Source organism: Bison bison, unplaced genomic scaffold (genome assembly GCF_000754665.1).
Source record: "Bison bison bison isolate TAMUID 2011002044 unplaced genomic scaffold, Bison_UMD1.0 scf7180017864172, whole genome shotgun sequence".
NCBI lineage: Eukaryota > Metazoa > Chordata > Mammalia > Artiodactyla > Bovidae > Bison > Bison bison.
The window spans coordinates 1,107,809-1,119,800 of NW_011494744.1; the positions used below are offsets into that span (position 1 = coordinate 1,107,809).

The 11,992-nt window shown below is 40.5% G+C and overlaps 1 protein-coding gene across 3 annotated transcripts in view; it reads right to left on the bottom strand.

Moving 5' to 3' along the window:
- Positions 1–1,044: 1,044 nt before the first annotated feature.
- LGI1 (leucine-rich, glioma inactivated 1) overlaps positions 1,045–11,992 on the bottom strand; it is a 40,540-nt gene continuing 29,592 nt past the window's right edge. For all 3 annotated transcript variants that reach the window (XM_010842176.1, XM_010842175.1, XM_010842174.1), the window contains 4 exons: positions 8,962–9,033; positions 6,261–6,430; positions 5,827–5,991; positions 1,045–2,244 (listed from right to left, as the gene is read on the bottom strand). In XM_010842176.1, coding sequence (XP_010840478.1) covers positions 1,409–2,244; positions 5,827–5,991; positions 6,261–6,430; positions 8,962–9,033 — 1,243 coding nt within the window. In that variant the 3' untranslated portion in view covers positions 1,045–1,408. The remainder of the gene's footprint in view (positions 2,245–5,826; positions 5,992–6,260; positions 6,431–8,961; positions 9,034–11,992) is intronic.

Here is an 11,992-nt window from a genome sequence, read left to right on the forward strand (position 1 = left end):
GGAAGCTCTGATCCCCTCCATGAAGGCAGCACACAGAACCAAATCATGCCAAGAATATCTCCTCTGCCCCGATTCCCTTTTGAAATCTTCTATTCCCTTTATGTTCGAACAAGGACCACTTCTTCCAGGAACTCATCTTGGACACTCCTATGATACTTAAAATCAGAATGTTTAGGTGATATTTGGCACTCACAGCTTATTCTGTAGTTTTTTGTGTCCTAATCACCCTGTTAGTCTTCTAAGGCCCCACAGGTCAAGGACTATGCTCTATTCCTCAGTTTTCCTCCCCAAACCACAGAAAAGACACCCCATGTAGGTACTCAGTAAATATGACTGATTAGACCAAAGGGCCTTGTGAAGTTTATTATTAAGTTTATAACATGTGCATCTTCAAAAGTAGTTTTTGAGAACGTACTCTATCAAAGGCATCGTGCTAAGTGCTAACATACCATGTGATCCAGGAGCAGGAATTTAGAAAGTCGGATCTGAGCCTTGTGGGCACTCAGCAGGATGTCAGTAATGGGTCAGAACTGACATCTAGAAGCAAAGCATCCTTGGTCAGATTGAGGCCTTTGTAGCAGATACATCTGATGCAAGTGCTGTAGTTACAATCTCTGTCAGCTGTCAGGTGATTCGAGAGTCAGACATTTAGAAGTCCCTGAAGAAGGTTTTAAAAATCCAAAATCTTGAATTTAGCTTCTATAAATTCTCCAAATGATATTTTTAGCTGGAGCTATCAGATAGGAAAGGATGGGCCTAACTGTCTAATTAGCCATCTTGTAACAGGCAAATTTGTCTACTCTTCTTCCATTGGTCACTATTTCACCCCAAAGTGTTCCCCAAAGCCATGCACTTTAGAAACACATTTGAATGTTCAAACTCAGCTCATCAACCTGATAATAAATGATAGGCAATCAATATGAATGTTCATCTTCAATCATTATTTACTATATAAATTCTCAATCCAAATATAACCCCACTGTATAAAACTCTTTACTCAATATACTATCACCAAGAATAAAATAACTCCTGTAAATAATTACCTTTGGGATATGAAAGAAAATGTAAACATTTTATTTGGCAGTTGTTTCTGAACACATGAATAAATAAATGGAAAAGTACATATTCATATTTCTTTTTGGAGTAACAGATACCATTAAACGCTTATTTACACATCTTCACTGCAAAGAACAGTTACACAATTCAGTTTTGTCTTATAAAAGGTAACTTCCCACACCACTGGACTGGACAGGTAAGGATGGAGATACGGGCAGTGCTTGGTTCTAGCAGTCTCAATGTGTGAAAGGCATTCATTTGCAAGTGTGAAAAGAAGAGTCATCATGCATTTGAGTTCATCCGGATCATGTACTGTAGAAAGTTACTGATGGCAGCCACAGAATTTGGTGTGTCATGCGCTTAAGTCAACTATGACATGTTTGTAAATCTGTGTGTTTCCCTTAAAACTGGAAGCAAAAAGAAAATTGCGTTTATTAATGGACACATGCGTGAATGATCTTGGTGCCTGAACATTTAATTCCTGAAATTTCACAAATTTGGCTTTCTCTGCATCCCAGTTATACACTTGAGTAAAGGAATAATCACTTCCAAGAATTGCATATTGATAGTTATTTATCTGAAGAGGCTGGAACACCATGGATCCTCGTGATGGCATCCTCTGAATATCCTGAAATGAGGAGCCTCCCCATTTCATTACTTTGGAATCACCAATGAATCTTGTCAAGCAAATGTACACATCGCCTTTCACTGAGAAGTGCTTAACGGCATATACATCCTCCATGTTAGGGATGTCAGTTTGGTTAGTGAATAATTGTATTGCTTTGTTCCACTGATAAATGACAGGACGCTGGGAACTACTGGACAGTATTAAATGAGGCGTTCTGAGAGTCTGAGGTGTTCTGGCTATTTCTAGATATTCCACATCAGTATCCCTGTACCATGCATGTAAAGATTGATGGGAGTAGAATCCATTTCCGTTCCATTTATAAATGGTAGTGAAACCAGCTTTTGAACTGTCAGCCACAACGAAGTACCAGTTGTTTTCAATCTTGAATGTTTCAATGTCATTGGGTTTTCGGATTTTGAGGATTTCAATATCCTGGATTTTTATGAATTTATTTGCAAAGCTGTCTCGCTTATAGATGTGAGAGCCGCCAAACAGCTGGGCCACAATGACATAGAGCTGAGTTTCAATGACTATAGGCTTGCACACTACCGTGGACGTTCCTGGGAAAGACAAATGAGAGATTAGGAGGATGGCCGTCCTCTTTTAGAGCTGTTAATACACAGGCTGAGACCATGCAGCTGCCACCAAAACCTTGTTTCAGCCTGAAATAAGAGATTTCTTTGGTTGTTTAGGCAAAGTCAGTTTTTTAATCAGATCCAGTGGCAACAAGACGGTGCCTTTTTGCCTCATGGGGCCTTGTTACCAACAACAGAGTTGTCTTGTCACATCCAATGTGTACTAGACATTCAGGACACATGGCTAAAGCCTGAGTTTTCCCTCTCACTTCTTCTTCTTCATTGTCTTTAATTTTTAAAAGAAAAATTTTGGCTGCACCACGTGGCATGTGGGAGCTTAGTTCCCCCACCAGGGGTTGAACCTGTGCCCCATTCATTGTAAGTGTGGAGTCTTAACCACTGAACTGCCAGGGAAGACGCCCAGTGAAGTCCCTCTTCTTTGTCTTTTTTTTTTTTTGGCCAAGCCACACATGAATCTAAGTTCCCTCAACCAGGGATTGAACAGGGAAAGCAGTGAGTACTAACTACTGGACTGTCAGGGAGCTCCCTCTCCTCTCACTTCTTATAAAAAAGGATCATTGCTTTCCCTGATGTATCATGAGTTAGTCATAGTAATTGTAGTGGAAACTGCCATAAATCACCTACTTTATGCTTTGCCAGATCATCAAATTAAATTTCCCACCAATCTTAAAAGATAAATATTATTATTACCCTTCCTTTTGCAGGTGAGCAGGCTGAAAGTCAGAGAGGTTCGATGCTGCTAGAAGGCAGAGTTGGGATTCGAGCCCAAGGCTACCAGTGTCCCTATGCTTTTAACTTAACCAAGGGTGAGGAGTTAGCTGTACTGGGGCTTCCACCTTGGGTTTGGATTCCACAAGGTTCTAGGACAACCTCAAGGCCAAGTCTTGAGCAGTGGCCTGGGCAGCTCATGGCTATCTTCAATTGCTGTGTTCTCTGTAATGAATGGCTTCTGGCTCTAGAATCGATTAACTTTCCCCTAAGAAAAGACGGGTGTCACTTGGGATTTTTCTGAAGCTTTAGGTCACTAGTGGCAGAAGAGAAAGAAGAAGAATCCTTAAGAAAAGTGAAAGAGGGGTACAGTCATGGGCGATGCTCCTGAAAGTTACTTTGGGAAATCTCAGAAAACTACATGGGGGTCTGTCAGAAGCCTAGCTCAGTATCCTTTGTTAAGAGTTTAAGTTATCAATAGATTCTGATCTTCTAGAGGGAGGTTGGTTCTTGGAAGCCCAAAGAGAGCAAGGCAGATCTAGCCCCAGGCTTTTTCTAACTGCTGCTCTAAGGGCTTTGAGGTAATAAGTTCCGCATCAACTCTTTTGGCTGCATGCATAGGCAAAATTATTCTATTTATGACCCTTTTCAAGACTCAGCTGATTCTGTGACCTTTAGAAAATCTCTTCTCTGGGATTCAGTTTTCCCTTCTATACAATGAAAGTTGGAACTAGATTAGAGATGGCTGCTGCTGCTGCTGCTGCCAAGTCGCTTCAGTCGTGTCCGACTCTGTGCGACCCCATAGACAGCAGCCCACCAGGCTCCCCCGTCCCTGGGATTCTCCAGGCAAGAACACTGGAGTGGGTTGCCATTTCCTTCTCCAATGCATGAAAGTGAAAAGTGAAAGTGAATTCACTCAGTCGTGTCCGACTCTTAGCGACCCCATGGACTGCAGCCTACCAGGCTCCTCCGTCCATGGGATGGGGTGCCATCGCCTTTTCCTTAGAGATGGCTACTAGTTTTCAATCATGTACCAATGTCGACTGACTGATTGGAACTCCCTGGAGAACTGTATTAAGAAGGATTCTATCCTCTGCAAGAAAGAACATCATGCTAGATTAACAATGTCTGTATGGGGTGAGGGAGGGGATAGTGACTGCATATATGACATATATTCATCATCCTGGACTAGATGATGTCATCTGGAAGTCTGCAAATATATGACTCATTTTTCTTTCAAGTGCTTATCTAAAGATTCATTCATAGCAATTGAGAGACTGTACACATGTTGGAGAAGGCAATGGCACCCCACTCCAGTACTCTTGCCTGGAAAATCCCATGGACGGAGGAGCCTGGTAGGCTGCAGTCCACAGGGTCGCTAGGAGTCGGACACGACTGAGCAACTTCACTTTCACTTTTCACTTTCATGCATTGGAGAAGGAAATGGCAACCCACTCCAGTGTTCTTGCCTGGAGAATCCCAGGGACGGGGGGAGTCTGGTGGGCTGCTGTCTATGGGGTCGCACAGAGTCGGACACAACTGAATTGACTTAGCAGCAGCAGCAGCACACATGTAAGAAGCTGGTTTAGATTGCACAAAGCCCTGCTGCAATCCACTGGAGAACTGAGGGGGCTTCAGGAGAAAGGGAAGCATAGCCTTTCTCCTTGAGAAGGAAAGAGGACTCTAGGAGGGTCTCAGTTTGGAGGGGATTCAGTTATCTGGGCACCTCAGTCTTAGGCAAGACCCAAACCTGTCCTGATCCTTTGAGCAATAGCGTTGATGACTGCCAACAAAATCTAGTTATAACTACCCCGGCCCTGTCAAGTGGAAACCTTCTATGGGGATGTGGGAGTGCTCTCAGAAGCAAGTTTAAGGGTGTTAGAAGCTAATGCTGATGTGAAGGTGATTTCAGAGGGAGCCTCATGTTCTAATTTATGACTTAAACACTTAAAAGTTGTTGAAATGAGGAAGAAACTTAAGAGGTGACCTAAGTAAAAGTTTTCATGGAAAAAAAAAAAAGATTTCCATCATTAAATTAAATGCAAAAAATATTAGAAAGAGGTTTATGTCCTCACTGCAGGATTTCTCAGAGCCTCTAACGTGTGTTATTATGAATCTCCAAGAGGGAGATATGGGTCCCAAATTTACTGGACGATAAAACACTTATGTCTCAAGTCATACATGAACATTTTGCAGAAGTAATGTTTTTGCAATAAAGTTTGAGATTTCATCAGTCTAAAATAAACTCATTCTGTGGTTAAAAAAATGGACCCAGTGAGAGTGTGGCTTAACTAGTTTGTTTGTGGCAGAACCTAGATAGAACTCATAATTCTTAATCCAGTACTTTTTCTTTCAAGAAAAATAACCCACTTTTTATTGCATATTTACTAAGATAGGTCCTATGCTAAGTTTCCTGAACATATGCTCTCGTTATTTTATAACAGCCCTGCAAGTTAAGTATTAGTATTACCATTTTACAACTGAGGAAATTAAGCTTTAGGGAACAATCTCAAATGGTAGATTTAGGATTCAAATGATTCTAAACCTGGTAACTGGTAGAGAACTGCCTAACGTTCTGGAGACACAGGATTGATCCCTGGATCGGGAAGATCTCCTGCAGAAGGAAACGGCAACACACACCAGTATTCTTGCTTGGAAAATCCTATGGACAGAGGAGCCTGGTGGGCTACAGTCCATGGGGTTGCAGGGGCTGGACACGATTTAGTGACTAAACCACAAACCTGCCCAAAGCATTCCCTGATACCACTCATCTTTTCCTTTTGCCCTTGACCCAAGCAGTTTAACTTTCCATTCAAAATACAATCAGCCTTTTCATACCTGTGATGTTGTCATAATTCCGGAAGGTCTTTTCTACATGGTCCCATTCAAGGAAAATGCACTTTCCAGTAAAAGGCTGAGCGATGACGACATACTCATCGTTCATATAAGAAAAAGTGTCTATGGACAGTGATTGATAAGGCAGGTCTTGAGACTTTGCAAACTCTGTAAAAATTGAAAATGATGATTAGTAGCTGTGCTAATGCCTCATTCGTTGGCTAGATCTCAAATGTCCATAAGAAATACTTTTATTCTAGAGAAACAGTGAAATGGCAATTTTACTTTGCTTTTAAACACATGAAGTTTTAATGGTTCATAATATCTTTAAATTGCTCAGTTGGTTTTTAATGTATAAAAAATATCAGTTCCTGCATATGTAAAAAAAAAAATGTAACCCTTAATTTTACAAGATGGAATAATTTGGAATACATTACCTGTAATGATGCAATCAAAATCCTTGGAGGAAAGACTATTGATTTTGCGCTTCTTGTATTCTGGAGGGCCTTCACAATAGATGTCTTCGACAGTTGCATTGGTGTGGCTTAGCCATTCCACCAGCCACTTCAGTTTACAGTCACAATTAAATGAATTACCTCTCAGGTCACTGAAAGACAAACTTCAGCTGCTTTTGATATACAAGGGTCCTTCCTTCACAGGCATGACTCTTACCATAGCAATTATGTGAGCAGGATGTTCTCACCTGGTTTTATATCATGCCTCATAATCTACCTTGAACCTGTCTGATCATTCACTTTGGGCTCAGAGAGGACCACAGTGCACCCTTGCAAGCCACTCCAGTCAATGGAACCTCATAACTTACTCCCTCTTGGATTCAAAGGTAGTTCAGTCTAGAGCTGTGCTGTCTATAGGAATACAATGTGAACCACATATGTAGTTTAAAAATTTTCTAAGGACACATTAAAAAAGTAAAAAGAAACAGATGAAATTATTTTTAATATCATATGTTATGTAACCCAATACAGAATTTTATCATTTTGACATATAGTAATATAAAAATTACTTATGAGATATTTTGCATGCTTTTTCTATATTAAGTCTCTGTGGAGTCTAATGTGTATTTTATGCTTACAGTATATCTCAATTTGGATAATAAAATTTCAGCAGAAGTTCCTGATTTGTGTTTAGATTTAATAAAATTCACAGTTGAAAAAAAAAAGATTCATACACCCAAATTGTTCCAAGCATACTTAAAAGTTTTCCAATAATTGAACAGAAAAATCAGTTCTTAAATTTAGTTTTTTATTTTATTTTTTTTTTTAAAACTAAGTAAAATTTAAAATTCAGTTCCTCAGTCACACTAGGATCACATTTTAAGTGTGCAGCCACCATACTGGGCAACACAGGTTCTAAAACACAGAATGTAGTGACTGTTGGACTATATTTAATTAAATCAAGTGAGCTATTTGCTTTTCTTCTTCCTCACAGATGTAATTAATCCTGATCCTATTCCATGGTCTTCAAATTCAATTTTAATAGGAAATGACTTAGATACAGCCGAGTTAATGCAGACATACAATAGCTCATGCCCGTAATAAACTGCACAGCACAAATAGTTTAAATTTCCACATATGATCCCAACTCATCAGTTCTGTTTATTTGCATTGTTTCTGTTCAGAAACCCAATCTCTTTCCTAAAACTCGTCTCTGTCACATAGAATTCCTAAGATAGGTATTGTCTACTTTTCACACAGCACAAGAATAATTTTTGTGTTGGAGCACTTAAAAATGTGTTTTAAGGAATAAAGAAAACCAAGAAATCTACTAAAAGGCATATTGGCGTGGATCCTTGCACTTCTTAAATAATTCTTGATTTGGGCATATCAAGGTAGGCCAAACCCATGATAAGATTCCTTGGAGAAACTGAGCCCATTTCAAGTGATTTTTCTTTTGCTAGAGTGGGGTTTAGACTGACATAAGGTTGGGCCAGAGGGTCTCCAAATAAGCTATATCCCCAAGTCTGCCATGGAGTTATCTAACTTGCAAGACATTCGCAGGACTGACTTCATATCCCAAGACTACTCTGACCCAGAAATAATGAGTGTCAACTTTTCTGATCTATTGTAAACCAGAGTGGATAACTGTGGTCTGTCCAAGACTCTGAAAGTGTCCTGATTCTGACACTCTCTTGGAAATAAACCATCTTTTAGGAATTGGGGTAATAGACATGGAGGAGGGGCTGGGGGAGTACTACAAGGAACAAAGAAAGTTCTTCACTAGCTAGCTGATTTGATGTTAAATACTGGGTTTAGGAGAGAATACTTGACTCAAATTTTGTTGGAGAAAAGTTGTTTTGAATATATATTCTATAGCAAAGGACCTGATAAATACGAACTCTTGTTTTCACACGTCTTTTGTTTGTTCCTATGTTCTACCTTGCGGCATTTAAATACCTTTCTAATGTTTTGGAAGGCACTTATTGAAGCTAAATTGCTTTTGAGACGGTTAGGCATACATTACTTGCTTTGCTTACTGCAAAATATACAAATTCCTTACAAAGATCTTTCACTCTGAGGCTTAAAAGTCAAAGTTTGAAAGCTCTTTTGTTTGAAAAAGGGTCAAAAATAATTAAGTTCATTCCCTTCCTGGGGCTTAAGCCAAATTCCTGGGGATTAAGCCTAGGGTTGTTGTTCAGTCTAATGACAGAAAAGGCAAACTTTCCTCCCTTCCCCCACTTCCTGCTCTGTTTCTCTGTTGACTGACCAACCCATGGGTGTAACCTTTCATCTTTTTTCTGTCAGTTACCCAGACTTCTTTGTGTTTTTCCTTTGTAGCCCCATTTCCTGAACCCCGTGAGAAAAAAAAAAAGGCTTCTTGAAGTTTCTATCTAGCTCTCCTCTTCCCCATCTCCCCCCAAAGTCCCTTGTCATCAGTCCCTCCCATAAAGACACACACTTTATCAAAGGAAAGCTTACGGTTATGTTTTCAAACTATAGTGGAGGAAACCCTAGGAGACTCAAACAGTAGTCCAACTAAATTCAAAATTTAAGACAAATTAAAATTTTAAATTTCTCATTTAATTTAAAGCCAATTAAAAATTTTAATAATCAACACCAGACATCTTTGTTAACTACTGCAAATTAATTAACTAATCAGTGATTTCTTAGGTCCTCTTACACATTTGTTAAAGAATCCAGGCCTTTGAAAATATCTTTTGGGAGAGTCTGGAGATTGTTGTTTGCAAGGCTCCTGGGAAGAAAAAAAAAAGAGTGACGTAAACCGTAGTCATAAATAAAATAAATAAATGCATTTATGGCCCTTTTTGTATTATGGTATTAAACAAAATGAACAAGGAAACACTCCAAAATACCAGTAACAAAATAATGCCCGGGCATCCGGTCTTTCTATTTAGCACTGAGGGTGAGCCTCACACTCTCAGACAACTAAGGGTTGTCTTCCCTTGTCTGTAGCCTCCATGCACTCTCCCCTCACACTCAGGCCACCCTTACCCTCCTTCCCTCCCCGCACTCGCTCCAGGAGCAGCTCAACCACCAGCTCTTAGAACCCACAGCTCTCAAACTTGGAGGCCTGTCTAACTACCCCCGACTCCAGCCCGCTCTTTCTTCCTGTTCTTTTTCTACATTTTTTTTTTTTCCTTTTTAGCTCCATTCATTCAGGCCTCCTTAGAAAATAGCTTCCTCATAAATATCCACCTATCCAATCATCCATTCATCCTGTTTAATCATCTCCTTTTTTCCCTTCTTCCAGTTCTTTCTCTATTATCACAAGAATTGTTTTCTCCTTCTCTATTTGTTCTTCCACGTATTGCTAAAATGATTCTGATTCTAATCAAGAGTAACAAGTAGGAAACAGTCCTGATACTATCCAGGAAAAGGTCATGTGTGCACACTGCAGAAATGTGCACGTAACCGGGAGCAGATACTGTATAACCGGGAAGGGTGACCCGGGACTGGTGTTTTGTATTTAATCAGCACTATACATATACTTGCATTTCTCAGGTGGCTCAGTGGGTAGAGAACCCACCTGCCAGTGCAGGAGGCTCAGGTTCAATCCCTGGGTCAGGAAGATCCCCTAGAGGAGGGCATGGCAACCCACTCTAGTATTCTTACATGAAGAATCCCATGGACAGGGGAGCCTGGCGGGCTACAGTTTATAGGGTCACAAAGAGTTGAACTGAAGCGACTGAGCATGCATACATACATATACATGTTATATACTTTCCTTAGAAGCGGTTTTAATTTTCACAATAAAAATTGAAAACTGAAACAAAGGAGCCTATGCTGTCGGCCTCCAAAGCTCTTGAAAATTCTCTCAAATTGATCTTAAAACACTCTCAAGAGTCTTCTGTTTCTACCTATTCTAATTAGTACGAGATTTCTCAAGTGCAAGCATTAAAGACATTTAAAACCTATTTTTAAGTTAATTATGTTGTTTTTCTGAGTTTTGGAAATTACCGCTAGACTGGATTAGAAAACTTTTTCAATGAACCTTGGCACAGAAGAAAGGGAACTGAATCAGAAGGTTCCAGTCTCAGTGACAGTCCATTTCGTGATGAAGGGCATAGCTTTGGAGTCATTCTGAGCTGTCTGAATCCTGACTCCACTATTTACTGGCTGTGTGACTTTGGTTATGTACCTTCTCTGCAACTCAGTTTTTTCATTTTTAAGTGGATGTAATAATACCTCATATTATAAGAGTGTTAAAAAAAATGTGGTAACTCAGGATGGTAGCTGGTATGTGGACTGCTTTCGTGTGAACATTGCCCCAAAACAGCATTTAGAAAACTGACCATACAAGTGAATTGCTGTGACTGTCTCCCTACATCAGATCAGATCAGATCAGTCGCTTAGTATGACTCTTTGCGACCCCATGAATCGCAGCACGCCAGGCCTCCCTGTCCATCACCAACTCCTGGAGTTCACTCAGACTCACGTCCATCGAGTCGGTGATGCCATCCAGCCATCTCATCCTCTGTCGTCCCCTTCTCCTCCTGCCCCCAATCCCTCCCAGCATCAGAGTCTTTTCCAATGAGTCAACTCTTCGCATGAGGTGGCCACAGTACTGGAGTTTCAGCTTTAGCATCAGTCCTTCCAAAGAAATCCCAGGGCTGACCTCCTTCACAATGGACTGGTTGGATCTCCTTGCAGTCCAAGGGACTCTCAAGAGTCTTCTCCAACACCACAGTTCAAAAGCATCAATTCTTCTGCGCTCAGCCTTCTTCACAGTCCAACTCTCACATCCATACATGGCTACAGGAAAAACCAAAGTCTTGACTAGACGGACCTTTGTTGGCAAAGTAATGCCTCTGCTTTTGAATATGCTATCTAGGTTGGTCATAACTTTCCTTCCAAGGAGTAAGCGTCTTTTAATTTCATGGCTGCAGTCACCATCTGCAGTGATCCTGGAGCCCAAAAAAATAAAGTCTGACACTGTTTCCACTGTTTCCCCATCTATTTCCCATGAAGTGATGGGACCAGATGCCATGATCTTCATTTTCTGAATGTTGAGCTTTAAGCCAACTTTTTCACTCTCCACTTTCACTTTCATCAAGAGGCTTTTGAGTTCCTCTTCACTTTCTGCCATAAGGGTGGTGTCATCTGCATATCTGAGGTTATTGATATTTCTCCCGGCAATCTTGATTCCAGCTTGTGCTTCTTCCAGCCCAGCGTTTCTCATGATGTACTCTGCATATAAGTTAAATAACCAGGGTGACAATATACAGCCTTGACGTACTCCTTGTCCTATTTGGAACCAGTTGTTCCATGTCCAGTTCTAACTATTGCTTCCTGACCTGCATACAGGTTTCTCAAGAGGCAGATCAGGTGGTCTGGTATTCCCATCTCTTTCAGAATTTCCCACAGTTTATTGTGATCCACACAGTCAAAGGCTTTGGCATAGTCAATAAAGCAGAAATAGATGTTTTTCTGGAACTCTCTTGCTTTTTCCATGATCCAGCAGATGTTGGCAATTTGATCTCTGGTTCCTCTGCCTTTTCTGAAACCAGCTTGAAAATCAGCAAGTTCACGGTTCACATATTGCTGAAGCCTGGCTTGGAGAATTTTGAGCATTACTTTACTAGTGTGTGAGATGAGTGCAATTGTGCGGCAGTTTGAGCATTCTTTGGCATTGCCTTTCTTTGGGATTGGAATGAAAACTGACTTTTTCCAGTCCTGTGGCCACTGCTGAG